We start from the raw sequence: 15,351 nt of genomic DNA, 5'->3' as shown, positions 1-15,351 counted from the left end.
ACCTGAACAGTGCCAGGCAACAGACACTTGCTAAACAGGTACCAGAGACAAGGTTTGTCTTTGCTGGGAGAAGAAACTACAAAACTACAGTAGCCCAACTTCCTTTCTGTTGTCATGGAGCATAGCATGGCGATGTCAGCCAAGAAACCAGGGGTCAGAGAGCAAAAAGCCCAAAGCAACCACAAATTAGCAAAAGAGTAAAGAAGAGGAGGAAACAGGTGGTAAGGGAATCTCTCTCTCTCTCTCTCTCTCTCTCTCTCTCTCTCTCTCTCTCTCTCTCTCTCTCTCTCTCTCTCTCTCTCTCTCCCATCTTCACTGGCTTTCTCTTCTGTGTGTCCTTAAGTCTGTTCTCTCCAGTGAAGACGCTTGTGGTTGTTCTTAAAGGCTCCCTGGATGGTACCCAGTCTTGAGTACCCAGTCTTGAGTGGGCCCAGCTCAAGGTGCTTAATGCAATCACATCTGCAAAACCGAGATTTTCCCCCCACATATGATAGCATGCCCAACTGTCAGAAATTAGGGAAAAGCATCTCTGGAGGCCGTTCTTCCACCTGGCACAGCTTTGTTGGCATCCTTCTTTGGGAACGTGGGGATTCTGGTGCTAGTGGGGCATCTGTGAAGAACTGAAGGTCCTCGCACAACAGCTAGAGTCTAGACCAAGGCTCAGAACCCAGATTCGGTGATGTTAAAGTAGCTATCGCTCTAGAGATGGTAGCTTGCCTTACCAGAGATTACCATGGTGTGCAGTACCAGACCAGAAAATGCAGGGCTGTGTGCACTGGTCTGGGCTCCTGGAGGTGCCTCTGGTATATGCTGAGTGCAAAGCTCCCATTTGTGTACCCACAACCCATCTAGTATTCAGGACAAGCGAGGTGGCCATACGTCACTCTTAACATGCATCATGAGAGCCAGGAGAGGCAATGGGATCCTGGAGACTCTAGAGCCTTGGGCTGGGGTGTGGGTGTGGGTGGGGTGGGGTGTGTAAGAGGGTGGGGGTGTGTGCTAAACGGGAGCACCTCCTTCGCCTTCACCCAGTCTTGCAATAGCGTCCTTGTGTTTATTCATCTTCCTGTTGCTTCCTGGTATTGAGCCTTGAATGTGTTGATTCAGGAAGTGGCTAGGGGGGCTGTGGGCTCCGCTGGAGGATAAGCGCTTCCTGTCGTTTCCAGGCCCCTGGATAATCAAGGTTGTTTGGAATTTATCTTAGGTGAGTCTTAAAATAATTTCCTGCAAAACGACCCAGGTGGGAAACAGGGCCAGACCTGGTGAGATGGGCGATACCTGGTGAGATGGGTGGGGGTCTCGGGCCGGGCGGGGGTTGCTCTGCCCACGTCCTTCTGCTTAGGAGAATGCCAGGCAGAGTTCGATGTGCTTCCTTATTGTTGTCACCTCGCCTGGCACCTCACTGCATAGGTCCCTACTGACAGGTAGAGCCGCTCGTTCTTCTGGTTCAACTTGCTCAGCCCACCAGGGTCTATCTGAGGTTAGAGATGTACTCGGGAATTCCTATGTTCTTTTTCTGTAAATGAGCACCCAGGGGAGCACTGACCTCACAAATGGAGGAGGCGGCTCAGCAACTGTGGCGTGCTGACGCCAGCCCTGTAGTCGCCTAGGGCAGTCAGTGAGTAGTTCAGAGAACTCTCAAGCTCCAGTTCTTGGTAAGGGTTGCCAGCTCCTCATAGGCTTGTTCAAAGACTTTCAAAGACCCGGGGGTTCCAGGGGCGTCCAAGGCCTAGAGCTGGCCGCTGTAACAGCTTTTTACATCTTCAGCAGCTAGTGGCTCCGTAAGGCATCTACCCTGAGCCCAGCGCGCGGCGCTACCTAGAGACGGTTCACGTGGTCACTTGGCCTGAAAGCGCCTCCCCGTAGGTTTTTCCTAATCTGGGACACACAGCAGAACAGAGATGAGTGCCCGCCACCTCTTCCGTCCCACCCGGTCGTGAACGCGCGGGCGCGCGGGCGCGTTAGGACCCAGCGGGGTAGCCGCGGGACCCCGGAGTGGGCGTGACCTCCATTGTGACGCCATGGGGCGGGGCTTCCTCTGGCTGGGACTGAGGGACAGAAAGACCGACTGGCGCGGCGTGGCTGGTAAGGGACGCGGATTCAGCTTACTTTGGTTGCTCTTCGCTGTCGGGCGGAGCCTCCCTGGGGAACCTGAGGACTTGGGGTCCGGGTTGCTGTGCTTCCCTCTGGGCCACGCGTCCACCCCTCCCCCACTAGCTGAACCCGTTTTGGGGCGGTGTCACCCCCCACAGCTATCGCGCCGGAGCCGTGCACCCCTTCCTTCCCCTTAACCTGGTGGGGTGCACTCCTCCCTGCACCTGGGCGGCCGGCAGAGGGCCAGTTGCGCGTCGCCAGCTCCCTAGCCTTCCTGGGAGCAGGACCGGTCCTGGCTCTGTGGGGAACCCCCGCCGCGCGCCCGGGGAGCCTGGGCTTCTGAAGCTGTGGGTGCGGAACGCTGCGCTCCCAGGCCCTGCCTAGACTTCAGGTTCGGCACAGGTACGCCTTGGTCCAGCTCCTGTCACTGCTTTACCTTTGTTCCCCTTTCCAGGTCGGGACGGTGGCTGACTGCGCAGGATAGCGGCGGCCATGTGGAGGTGACAGTCAGCTTGAGGACTCAGAGAGCCCAAAGGAGCTTGGCCCAGGTGGACATCTCTGGCTGGCAGCGCGGCCTCGGTGCTGGCGATGGAAGCGGAAGGCTTGGATTGGCTTCTGGTCCCGCTGCACCAGCTGGTTTCCTGGGTGGCCGCTGGGGCCATGGTCTTCGGAGGGGTGGTACCGTACATACCCCAATACAGGGACATCCGGAGGACTCAGAACGCCGATGGTTTCTCCACCCACGTGTGCCTGGTGCTATTGGTGGCCAATATTTTACGGATACTCTTCTGGTAAGTTCAGTCTTTTCTACCTGGGAGTGCTGCTGGAGAGATAGATGGCTTTGTTCTCAGGGTTTTCAAGTGGCAGCGACTGGAGCTATCATCTACTCCGGAAAGATCTCTGGAAGAGCAGGCTTATTCTTCAACGGTGGTTGCGTAGCCCGAGCCATTACTGAATTTACTTGGATACGGCATTTCCACGAAGACTGGCAGGGCTGGAGCAGAGAACCAAATATAATCTCCAGATCTGCTTGTTCATTTACTGTGTCTTTACCTTTGTTAACATCCAGGAGCCTCTCCGCGGGCACAGTTTCTGGATCCCTGCCTTTTCTTTCTAGTGTGTGGAGTAGGGTGTCAGGGTAAGAAAGTAATAAATTGAGCTAGTAGAAGGTTCTCCTGGCTTGCTTGTGTGGAGAGCCTCTTTTTCCTGACTTTGTTTCGACATAAGGTTTCTTCTCTAGGTAGCCCTAGCTGTCCTAAAGCACAGCTTTGTAGACCAGGCTGGCCTCAAACTCACAGAGAGCCACCTTCCTTTGCCTCCCGAGCGCGCTGGCATCAAATGCATGCACCACCACTGAGAGCTTCTTCTGGACTTATGTGGCTTGTGTCTTCTTAGGTGGGAAGTTAGACTTTTCCCTGTAAACTCAAGCAGAGCCTGTTTTTCTGACCCTTCCAGGGTCAACTTCCTCTTTTTCGTTTGCATTCTGTTGAGGAAGTAGAAGTTTATTTTAACTATTGTTGAAACCATACATACCTGAGGGTTTTGTTCTTGTTTTGAGACTGGGTTACACTGTAGCTCTAGCGTCCTGGAGCCCACTATGTAGACCAAGTTGTCTTCAAACTCAAAGAGATCCTCCTGCCTCTGCCTCCCGAGTGCTCAGGCACCACCATGGTCGGATGAATTTTCAAAGGAAATTTTTAAAAAAGGCTTCCTCACTGCATGCTAAGATAAGACATGTAATTTTGTCTTCTGGGCCAATCCCAAGACTTCTTTGAACACAGGAAGGCTGTTGATGGAGTTCTCCTGAAGGTAGCTAGCTGCCTGCAGAAGCCAGGGAGAAGGGATCCAGAGAGCTGGTGTTAGAGTTCTTTGCTTTTGACTGTTTTGTTTTGTTTACTGGTGGAAATGGCCTCAGTTTTTACTAACTAGTGTTAAAATCAACTTGATTGATGGGCCAGCAAGATGGCTCAAAGGGAAAAGGAGCTTGCTGTCAATCAACCCTGAGTTCAGTCTCATGATAGGAGAGAATCAACTCCTGTTGGATTTCCTCTGACCTCCACACATGCACCACGACACCTGTGCACATACACATACAGAAAGAAATGTAGTAGATCTCCATTAAATAAAACACACCCACTTTGTCCAGTTTAGTGAGCTGTGTCAAGCTGAGTAGGGAATTCTCTCTGCACTTTTGTGTTCTGTCCCAGTGCTGGCCCCCTTTGTCTCAGGAGTGGGTTCTTGCCTGCGTCACTTAGGAGGTTGACTAGTTGAGCTGACTCTGAAGTGGAGTAAGCTGGCAGCATTGAACGATGCCACCTTGCTGTTTGCCTGGGATCAGGTGACTTCTGAGGAGAAGGACATTGAGATCTCACTTAAAAAAAAAAAAAAAAAGCTGGGGGCTTGCATTTCAAAGATTCCATTTCCTTGCTTTGTCCTGAGAGGAAGGTGGAAGTCCCCAGCTGGGCTGTGACTGTGGCTAGGCTCCGGGAAGGAGCCTTAATGAAATCTAAGGTTGAATGGAAGCAGATCCTTCATTATAAGTGTGCCCATACTATTGATTGCTCTGGGTGCCCAGGATAGACCTTTGATTTCAGGCAGGCTGCCCAGTGTAGCCCAGCCTTACTGTTTAACTTACATACGGCCAGGGTGTTCACTTTTAGGATTGAGGAACACATTTTCCCCCAAGTTCTAAAGTTAAGGACTATTGACATGGTTTGAAGATATCAGAAGTGAGGCCATTTTCCTTGTGTGCACTAGCGGAGGGGGAAGCCAAGATTGGTCTCCTTGCCCTCTGTGCTGGGGCCTCTGAGAAGACCTCAAATACTTTTCACTGTGGGGGCTGGGCTACCTTCTGTGTATGCCAGGCCTTGTCCACAAATGGTCTCTTCGGTACAACCCATGTCCCAAAATGTCCTGTGCCACCCAGGGCTCCCGTGGGCACTGTACACAGGGGCTCAGTTTCCCCGTGCATTCTAGAAGCCTGTGAGGAAGGGAGGAGCTGAGGGTCACGGCCCTCCTGAGCGTTTCCATTTGGGAAGTATCTTTCCAGATCTTCACAGGATAAAAGCCAGAGGTCTGGACAGTGTCTGGGACATGGCTGCCTATCTGTAGAGACCCTGATGCTCCAAAATGATGTGATGGTCCTTCTGTGCTTCTCCACAATGCCTTCCACAGCCTCTGTCTAGGCTTCTCTCTCAAGGTTCCACAACTCAGCATCTTCTTAGATTTCACATAGCCAAAGGCTGTAGTGTTGGTGCTTCATTGGGACTGGAGGATACAACCCTTCCCCATTTACACAACTCCTCCCCCAGTGTGGAGAGCAGGTCCTGGCCGTGGCAGGCTCCAGGTGAGATGGGAGCCTTCCAGACTATGAAAGGGCTGGAGATAGAATCCTCAGCAGTTTTCCAGTGCTAACTGGGACACAGATCTCTGAACTCATTAGAGGTTTGTGGTAGTTCGTCCGTCCGTCCATCTGTCCGTCCGTCCTTTCTTCCTTCCTTTCTTTCTAAAACTGGAAAGTCCTGCAGGAAGAGACTGATTTCACTGTAAACCTAGGGATTCTGAAGCCTGTGAAACTCTCACGTGAAACCCTTATTTCTTACAATCCTCACCATGTTACAGAGCTCACCTTTAGCAGGCCGCTCTCAATAGAATGCGGGTTACAGGATTTTGCAACTTTTGATGTTGGAAGCTGGGGCGGAGTGACCCTTTATCTAATGTTTGCAGGCTTTTTTATCTAAGAAGGGCCAGAGTGGGGCTGCAAGGCTGGTGCCCAGGTTCCACTTGAGCAGCGTTCTCCACCCAGACCTGGAGATGCTCAGCCGCTGCCAGTGCTGGCAGCAGGTCTTGGCTGTGATCTTGAAACACTGTATCTGAGAGGTGGTAACATTACGGTGATAAGTTTTCTTTGGTATGTAGGAAGTAGTTATAGAGGTGTGCATCCTCCTCCGGAGGGGCTTCTCTGTTACTCCGGGACTTGGAGAACTTGTCCATAGAACTAGTTGTTGAACTTGGCCAACCTTGTGTGCCCCACTCCTGCACATGTCTCTCATGATGCGTACTGGCTCTCATTCCTATGAGAATCCTTGGACACACCACCCATAGCTGTGTGGTGGCAGTTGCCACTTCTCCTCAGAAGAATTCTGCTAACCTACAGTCTCCAGCAGGAGAGGAACCATATACCCAATAGCAGATTTCCACAAGGATATCTAGTTATTATTTCTTCTTCTCCTCCTTCTCCTCCTCCTCCTCTTCTTCCTCCTCCTCTTCTAATTCTTCTTTCTTCTCCTTCTCCTTCTCCTCCCCCTCCTCCCCCTCCTCTTCCTTTTCCTCCTCTTCCTCCTCCTAGCATGACTATTTAACAAACTATGACCAGCAGCAACTAACCAACAACCTATCTTAATTCTCGGGGCCCTAGTATTTATATACCCTCTGAAAAGTCCCCAGAATTCTAAATGTCACAGAATCACAGAAAATGATCTTCTGTTGCCAAAAATCATGCCTGAGGCCAGTCAGTTGCTGTGGGCAATCCGAAGCATCCTCATATCCCACACCTGGGATTAAAACAAAAACATATTCTTATATTATTTCTGTGTTTTTTTTTAAACCAAAATTCCAAAATTGTCACTACAGCAGACTGTTGATATTATTATTATTATTATTATTATTATTATTATTATTATTATTATTTTTTAGTTTTTTGAGACAAGGTTTCTCTATATAGCCTTGGCTGTCCTTGATATTAATTTTTAAAAAAAGAAATGGCACTTTTTAAAAATAGTTTTAAAAATTGATTATGTTATACGTTGTTTTTTATTTATTTTGTCCCTTATGTCATTCAAAGTTGTGCTTTTTGAAAGTTTGTGTCCTGTTTTGGCTTCCTATAAAACAAAGCCAGCCCAGTCCCCAGTTCTGTTTTTTGGTTCTCTGTCAGCACCTCCCTTATTGTGACCATCCAGCTCGTAAGGATTGATTATGATGTGGTATACGGGAACTTAAACCTGGACTTTTTTTTCTCTGCAGTCTTCTTCCGAGTAACAGGTGTCAGTTTGTTTGGGAAGCTATGCCTTCAGCCTCACAGCTTTATGACACTGAGGTGGCACTTTGCCGTGTTCATCTCCCCACGTAATCTCTGTGAGCAGATTACCAGCTAGATAACCAAAGAGGAAGAATGGTTTCTAGGAGCCGAGCAACTGAGGGCTTGGTTCTGTCTACCAGGAGCTCTGGGGTTATGATTTACACTTTTCACAGGAAAACACCGAGGTTCCAAGATGGTGGGGGCTCATGATTTGGGCTCAGTGTGGTAACTACAGGATCCAGGGACATATCCTAGGAACAGAGCTTGTCTGCCTGTGCCAGTTCCTGTCCCCACTCCTAGGCCCACCCTTTCCTTTGTCTTCTCACTTGCTAAGCTACCTCACGCAGCTGCTTAGTCTGTGGAGCTTATGAACTCACAGGGACATCTGAGCCTTGAAACCTGCACAGAGGACTTATCCTGCACTTGGAATTTCCAGTCTTGGCTTGCCACCCCACAGGAAGCCGAGCCTTGCCCTGATTCCAGAGGGGAGCCTCACCTGCAGCGTGCCTTCCCTTGTGTAACACCTTACTGCCGTCTCTGCTTATCTGGGCAGTGGCATACCCCATGGGCATCTGTTTAGAAAATGTCAAGAGCTCTCTGAAGGCCCTCAAGCTGGTCAGGATTCTGTCTGACTGTGAATTGTTTGTAGACAGGAACTAAAGGTGGCTTTCAGGTTAGTTAAAGGGCTCGTCAGCGCGACACCCCTCACAGAATGCGCAGGCCTGGCAGAAACACCCTTTGAGACACAGGCGAGGTTGTTTCCCTGTCTCCAGCCGGGTCTTTGACTAATTGCTGTCACACTAGAGTTCTGTGAAATGCTTTTCTCTTAAAACTTTATTGACGGACCTGGCTCGGAACTTGCTGTGTAGAACAAGCCAGCCATGACCTTATGATCCTCCCCGCTTCAGTGTGCCAAGTGTGGGTGTGTAGGAGTGCACCGTCACCCCGCATGTGAAATACTGCTTGGTTTTCATTTGTGAATTGATTTATAGCAAGTTCCTACTGTAGTAGCAACTACATGGATGCTAGAATGTGTCCTGAGCAGACTTGGTGCTGACTATGAATCAGTACTACCTGTGTCCCTCCTGCAAGTTTTACTGGCTGCCCTCCTCAGCCCTGGAGGTAACTGCTGTCCCGGGAGATCCATGTCGTGAGGGGCCACAGACATAGGAGAGAAGGCTGGGAAGGTTGCTTACACTCAACAGCTTTCAGGAGGTAGAGCTGTTAAACTGCTGTGTAGAATCTTTTGAATTTCATGTGCTAACCACCAATTAAAGTCTTGGAAATAACTTTCAGGCCAAACAAACTCTGTGGCCAATTCCAGCCTGCATTTGTGCATTACTGTGCTGGGGTTAAGGCTGCGCTGGGACCTGCCTCTGGAGATGAGCTATGTCAGCTTGTCTGTGTGCTACAGTCTGGTCGTATTCTCATCTGCCGAGGGTGTTATCCACAGACCTTGTTGGTTGCTGAATTGCAGTTCTGCCCTCCAAAGCTTCTGGTCCCAGTTGATGAAATATTCAACACTAGTGGGAACCACTAGAGTGGCTGGGGGAGGGGTAGCCAGGGAGGGAAAGCCGACCTGGGCTAGGAGGCCTGGGGTGGAGGAAGGCTCTTTGGTGGGGCTAGCTCTGGCTGCCCTTTCCTGTTAGTGGAAGATGTGTATAAAGCTTGAGCACCAGGCTGCATGTCTTCCACAGGTGTTTCCTCACCAGGCAGAAAGCAGAGTTACTGTGGTCTGGAAATAGTCTCTTGCCTGGCTGAGATTAGACGTTGACAGGAGGGTAGGTATGTAGGGTCCTTTCATAGCAATATGTGGCCCTGAGTGAGGGGGCTGTGACTAGGTCACAGAGTCCATAGAGGGGGGACATGGGCTTTGGAAAAGCCTCAGGTGAGCTTAGCGTTCCAGGGTCCTTGCTGAGTCTGACCTGGGCCCTTCCCCATTCTAGCCCCGTCCCACACAAACCCTGAAAGACTAGGGCCAGCAAGTACCAGGACTGTGATGCATGCACGAGGCCCTTCCCTGGACTCCTTTGCATTTTCCAGGCCCTGGCAGAGGCTGGTATGTGCGCCCTTCCTGATGCGGGCTCTTTCTCCCTCCCTTAGGTTCGGAAGGCACTTCGAGTCCCCGCTGCTGTGGCAGAGCGTAGTCATGATCCTTACGATGCTGCTGATGCTGAAACTCTGCACCGAGGTCCGCGTGGCCAACGAGCTGAACATCAAGCGCCGCTCCTTTGCAGGTGGGTGGAACATCTAGAAAGTCTCGCTTAGCCATTGGGCAAAGCTTAGCTCTCGGGAAGCCGAAACCACTTCCCTGTTAACCTAGGCAGCTTTTCATTTCACTGGCTAGCGGCGACGATCTGCAATGGATAGTAGTATTTTTCCATATTTGTAACTGAATAAGCATTTCACAGCTTCAAACAGTTAAGGACTTCTTTCCTGGAATATGGGTGAGGTTTTTAACTCGTCTTCTGGACTCTTTTGTGCTCACATTCCTGTAACTGCGTGTTGTCACAAGACCCAGAGAAGGGAGAGTCATTGCTCTGTGCCCTGCCAGGTGACTCAAGCCCCAGTGGTGTGCCTTTTAGCCATGCTTCGCACTCGCAGTCACCCAGCTAAGCTGTAACACGCCTGGGTCTGTGTGTTCTGTGGTCTGAGGATCCCTGGGGTAACATCCATCACATCCTTGACCCTGGACAGCTCAGAAAACACTAACCACTTGCTGTCTTGGCCTCTCCTTTCACAGAAGCTTATGGTATTCTGTGGTCAGTGGGCTTGCAGGAGAGTTAAATTCCACCTCCTCCTCATTCTAATTTTCTTCCTCCTCCTCTCTCTTTTTCCTTTCTTTAACACTAATTCTGTCTTCATAACTCATGCTGGCCTTTGAACTCTCAATCCTCCTGCATCCGCTTCCTTGGTGCTAAGTAGGCACACACCTTCATTCCCAGCAAGAACCTTACTTACTTTTATCTTTCCATTAATAAACTAGCAGAGGTCTCTGGATTTGTCTGAAGTGTGTGTGTGTGTGTGTGTGTGTGTGTGTGTGTGTGTGTGTGATCTTGCATATTATAGAAGTATTTAGTGCTTAGTTTGGGGGCTACTCAGGAGGTGGTTTTACTGTATCTTTGATCATTATTTTTTTTCTCCATTAACCAGATCCTTCTAGATCCTTCTGTGTTTCTGTTCCCACCTGGTTTTAGTTAAACAGGTGATACCATCCTGATTGTCTTAGAGAGTGGCTACACCTGGTTTTGGGGAGAAGCCTATAAGAATAATAGCTCATGTATATTTTCTGGTGCGTTCTCATCCATTCTTCCCCTTGGTATCATCATCCCTAACCTCCCCCGAATGTCTGTTCCTCGTCCTCCCGGTGTCAACTCAAACAACACCAGCACTGGTGCAGATAATACTGAGAATCCTACCAAGACAGGGTATTGTAGAGGAGCTGAGGCTTTATGCTTGGTACTATGGGCTTGCCTCCTAGAAGCATGGCCTGTCATTTCCCTATGCTCCAAGCTTCCACACAGCAAGCTATGAGCCTCAGCCTGCACTGGATGTCATCCTGACTGCAGCATGGTGGGTCCCTCACCACGCTGTCACACATTGGGATACCGAAAGGCTAAGGAGACAGTTGGACACAGGATGCCAAGGCTAAGGAGACAGTTGTACACAGGATGCCAGAGACTCCCTGTAGGTTTGTGCTGCTTCTGTGCTGTAAATATGAGGACAGGTTTGTGACTTCCATTGCCCTGGGTGTTGGTTCTGATGGTGGCCCATGTCAGCTGTCAGGTACAGAGGGTTTGTACACGGTGCAGCAGCCTTAGAGCATGGTGTTCATTTATTGAGAACCGCATTGTCCCTTCACCTCAGGTGATGGCAAGCTGTAAGGTCAGACCTGAGTGCCGTATCACAGCATGGTCTAGACCAGAGAGCATGTGGGTCGTGGAGTCCCAGCTGTTCTCTCTTGTGCGGTGTTGTTCTATGTAAATTTTCCAAGGCACTACTTATATGTTGGTAACTAGGATTGAGCTAAAATAGTGAATCAAACAGTTTGCACGGTTAGGACTGGGATATGAGTTTTTATCAGGGGCTCTTTAAGGGCATAGTAATGACCCAGCGATGTCCTCTAATTTAGGAAGGACCTCTGCAAATATGATTAAGATTGGTGATCTTGGGGAAGAACATTATTCATGGTCCCTTTGTGGCTAATTTAATTTCAAGGGATAGAGCAGGACTCATCCCTGGCCCCAAGAGTCACTGGGCCTTAGACCTCTCCACCTATCATGGGACAGTGGTGTTTGTTGGAGACTTATTTATTTATGCTGTTGTTGTTATTGTTGTTATTATTATTAGATAGGTTTTCGGATGTCTTAGAACTCACCATGTAGGCCAGGCTAGCCTAGAACTCACAGAGATCCTCCTGCCTTTGCCTCCCAAATGTTGGAACTAAAGGCATGTGCTACCACACACTCCTGAGAATTCTTGATATTTACATCTTTTAGTTTTGAGTCCAGTTCATATTTACACGGCTTCGTGTCTGCTTTGTTTAAGACTCTGGTCTTAGTGTATTCCTGAGAATAGCTTTAATGAAATGCGTGGGTCCATTTCCTCCCATCTGTCAGAAGACTGACGGGCGTGGTGTGTATGGAAAAAAACAGAAATGCACTCTGGTACCAGCCCACAGTCACCCAGTCCTGCAGCTGCTGAGGTCCTGGGGCCCAGGAGCTACCTCGCTTTCTTGCCAGCAGCTATATTTTACACAGAAGGTTGGTGACTTCTAACAGACCTTTGGGCACCATCCCAAGAATAAATACGGACTGGCAGTACCGTGAGTCTCATAAGGCACAATTCAGATAGTTTATGATTGTAGAGTTAATTTATGAACAGCTAGTAATAAGGCACTTTCTGTCAACCTTGGCAGTGGGAGTTTGATCCCTGGGGCCCATATGGCAGGAGGAAAGGACTGACTCCTGTATAGGGTCCTCTGAATTCTGCATGTATGCCATACTGTGCATATGCATAAATGTACACAGATGAACAAATGTTAAAAAGTTGGGCCTGGAGAGATGGCTCAGCGGTTAAGAGCACTGATTGCTCTTCCAGAGGTCCTGAGTTCAATTCCCAGCAAACACACAGTGGCTCACAACCATCTGTAATGGGATCCAATGCCCTCTTCTGGTGTCTAAAGACAATGACAGTGTCCTCAAATACATAAAATAAATAAATCTTTTAAAAAAAGTTTTAAAAAGTTGAAAAACTTTGCATATGTGTTGTGTGTATGAGTACACATGTGTAATAGGTGCATACCATGCAGAGGTGAGCGGAGGACTTTGGGTGTTGTCTTAGTTAAGGTTATTATTGCTGTGATGAAACACCATGACCAAAAAGCAAAGGAAGGAAAGGTTTATTCTTCATCACAGTTTACTGTCAGAGGAAGTCAGGACAGGAATTCAAGCAGGGCAGGAACCTGGAAGCAGGAGCTGATACGGAGACCATGGAAGGGTGTTACTCACTGTCCTGCTCCCTGCCGCTTGCTCAACCTGCTTTCTAACAGAACCCAAGACTACCAGCCAGGGATGGCACCACCCACAGTGTGGACCCTCCCCAATCCATCGCTAATTAAGAAATTGCCCTACAGCCAGATCTTAAGGAGGCATTGTCTCAGTTGAGGCTCCTCCTTTCGGAAGACTCTAGCTTGTGTCAAGTTGACGTAAAAGAAGCTAGGGCAGGTGTCCTCTGTTGTGCTTGGCTTTACTACCTTGAGGCAGGTGTCCCAGTGGACCTGAAGCTAGCCTTTTTCAGCTCGGCTGTCACAGCCATGGCATCTTTCTGTGTGTGCCGGGGAGCAGCACTCAGGCACAGCAAATGCTTGTACCCACTGGGCCATCTCCCTAGTCGTATGAAGATATTTTTAGTTTGATACAGAATCTCTCTGTGTAGTTTTGGCTGCTTTGGAACTCACTGTGTAGCCTAGGCTGGCCTTGAACTTAGAGAGCCTTCTGCCTCTCCTTCCTAAGAAAGGCATGTGCTACTACTATCTGGATGAGGATGTTTTAAAATAGTTCTAACTTAATGTTCCTATTAAAAAATAAAAGCTTAAAATTTTTTCTAGTTTTCTTAATATTATACTTTTAATTTTAGTGGTAACTAATTCAGTTTGCCAGTTAAGATTAAAAGCAAAGCAAAACAAACAAATAAAAGAAGCTGGACAGGGCTGGAGAGATGGCTCACTGGTTAAGAGCACTGATTGCTCTTCCAGAGGTCCTGAGTTCAATTCCCAGCAACCACACAGTGGCTCACAACCATCTGTAATGGGATCCAGTGCCCCCTTCTGGTGTGTCTGAAGACAGCTATAATGTATTCATATAAATAAAATAAATAAATTTTAAAGAAAGAAAGAAACTGGACATGCCTTCAATCCCTCCACTTGGGAAGCTAAGTCAGGTAAATCTCTGAGTTCAAGGCCAGCTTGGTCTAAGTAGCAAATTGTAGGCCAGCCAAGACTACACAGTAAACACCTTAATCAAAACATTAAAAAAGGAAGGGAGGGAGGGAGGGAGGGAGGGAGAAAAGAAGGAAAGAAGGGACTGAAGGAAGGAAAGGAAAGAGAGCCATCTCAAACATCAAATAAAAGATCTGTTGTCTTGCTGTAAAGAACATGCCGTGTAGACTCACGGTAGACTTTGAGGAAGCCAGAGGGTAAATAAAGTCGCGCTCACCCCGTGACTGTTTTGAGCATTTTGGTATACTTTCCAAGTTTTTTCCTTTACTGTCAGTGGCTTATCACAAAATCTGTGTAATTTCCAAAAGTAGAATCAAGCTTAAAAATTCCACACATTCCATGAGACTTTTTTTCCTAGCCTCCCTCTGCTCATTAGAATGAGGGCTCTAAGTACTGAATCTGGGGGAGGCAGGGAGCAAGGGTAGTCCTGTGGGACAGTGTGAAGTCTCTGCCAGGCATGTGCTCTGTGCTTCTGGGGCCCGTGGGTAGTGGGCGTGTTCTGTGGGTGCTGGGCGTGTTCTGGTTTTCAGTTTCAGCTTTTAGTATGTAAAATCACTAACATTTATAAAATTGGGAGAAAGTCTAAAGCTGCTTTTATGATTGAGCCCATACCGTGAACCTACCCTGACCCCTCATTTGAGTCTTCACCCTGACCCCCCAACCCCAGTAGGATTGTGACCCAAGTCTGCTCATGCTAGACAGATCCTCTACTATTAAGTGGCTTCTTAGCTCAGTCTAGCATGTTTTGAGGCAAACCCCAGACATCACTGCGTTTATAAATGGCTCAAAGGTATCTCTAGAAGAGCAGTTCTGAACCTGTGGCTTATGACTCCCTTGGTGGGGTCAAAGGACCTTTTCACAGGAGCTGCCTGAGACCGTTGGAAAACACAGATATTTACATTACAATTTATAACCATAGCAAAATTACAGTTATGAAGTAACAACGAAGATAATGTGTTGGGGGGTCACCTTGATATAAGGAACTGTATTAAAGGGTCTTAGCATTAGGAAGGTTGAGAACCACCGCTCTAAAAGGTAATGTGGGAAACAACCAGAATACCCACGCCATTCGTACAAGTGCACAGTTCCATGTAACCAAACATTTACTTTGCGTGGAAGTTTCTGGTGGTTTGTTCTGACTTTTGGCTACTTGGTTCTCTTGAATCAGGGTCTGAGCCTGGGCATTCTGTGAGGGCTGGGGGCCTGTGTTGCTCATAGGTTGGGCTGATGTGTCTTTCTCTTCTTTTTAACATTAATTACTCTTGATTTAGAAACCCTCCCCAGCCCCCTTTCTCCCTGCTCTGATCACCATGAACGGTGGTTTATCTGTTGGTGTCCAACTCCGTGTGAACCTCCAGCATTCTGCAGCAACAGCAGGCCAGAGCTGGAGACTCCTGAGGGCCTCCTGGAGGCTCTGAGGCAGATACTTCAGTAGGCATCCATAGTAATTGAGGCCTCTCTGTCCTTTTTGCCCTGGAAAAGAATTTTAAAGGTAACTGGATCCAGAGGTTGGCCCCAGGAGGTCTTTCTGGGCTTTCAGGACACAGACTGTCAGGATTGTTGGCACCGGAGGAGATCCTTTATCATGGAGGACTGCACTGGGTTTGTGTATGTGTTTGCTAGAGCACCTCTGGGCAGAGGCTCCATGTCTAGTGACTGAGTTATCAGGGGGTTGATGTGT

The 15,351-nt window shown here is 48.7% G+C and overlaps 1 protein-coding gene across 6 annotated transcripts in view; it reads left to right on the top strand.

Annotated features, from left to right (window-relative positions):
• The first annotated feature begins 1,068 nt into the window (after positions 1 to 1,068).
• The window catches only part of Slc66a2 (solute carrier family 66 member 2), a 36,613-nt gene continuing 22,330 nt past the window's right edge, over positions 1,069 to 15,351 (top strand). For 2 of the 6 annotated variants that reach the window (XM_034518605.2, XM_034518602.2), the window contains exons 1-3: positions 1,939 to 2,085; positions 2,549 to 2,885; positions 9,275 to 9,408. In XM_034518605.2, the coding sequence (XP_034374496.1) occupies positions 2,683 to 2,885; positions 9,275 to 9,408 (337 nt within the window). In that variant the 5' untranslated portion in view covers positions 1,939 to 2,085; positions 2,549 to 2,682. The other 4 variants (XM_034518603.2, XM_076912380.1, XM_076912381.1 and 1 more) reach the window with 4 other exon arrangements.

The sequence above is a fragment of the Arvicanthis niloticus genome, chromosome 14 (assembly GCF_011762505.2).
Source record: "Arvicanthis niloticus isolate mArvNil1 chromosome 14, mArvNil1.pat.X, whole genome shotgun sequence".
In the NCBI taxonomy this organism is placed as follows: domain Eukaryota; kingdom Metazoa; phylum Chordata; class Mammalia; order Rodentia; family Muridae; genus Arvicanthis; species Arvicanthis niloticus.
Note: the sequence above shows the minus strand (reverse complement) of the source record. Positions and strands in the feature narration are given on the sequence as shown.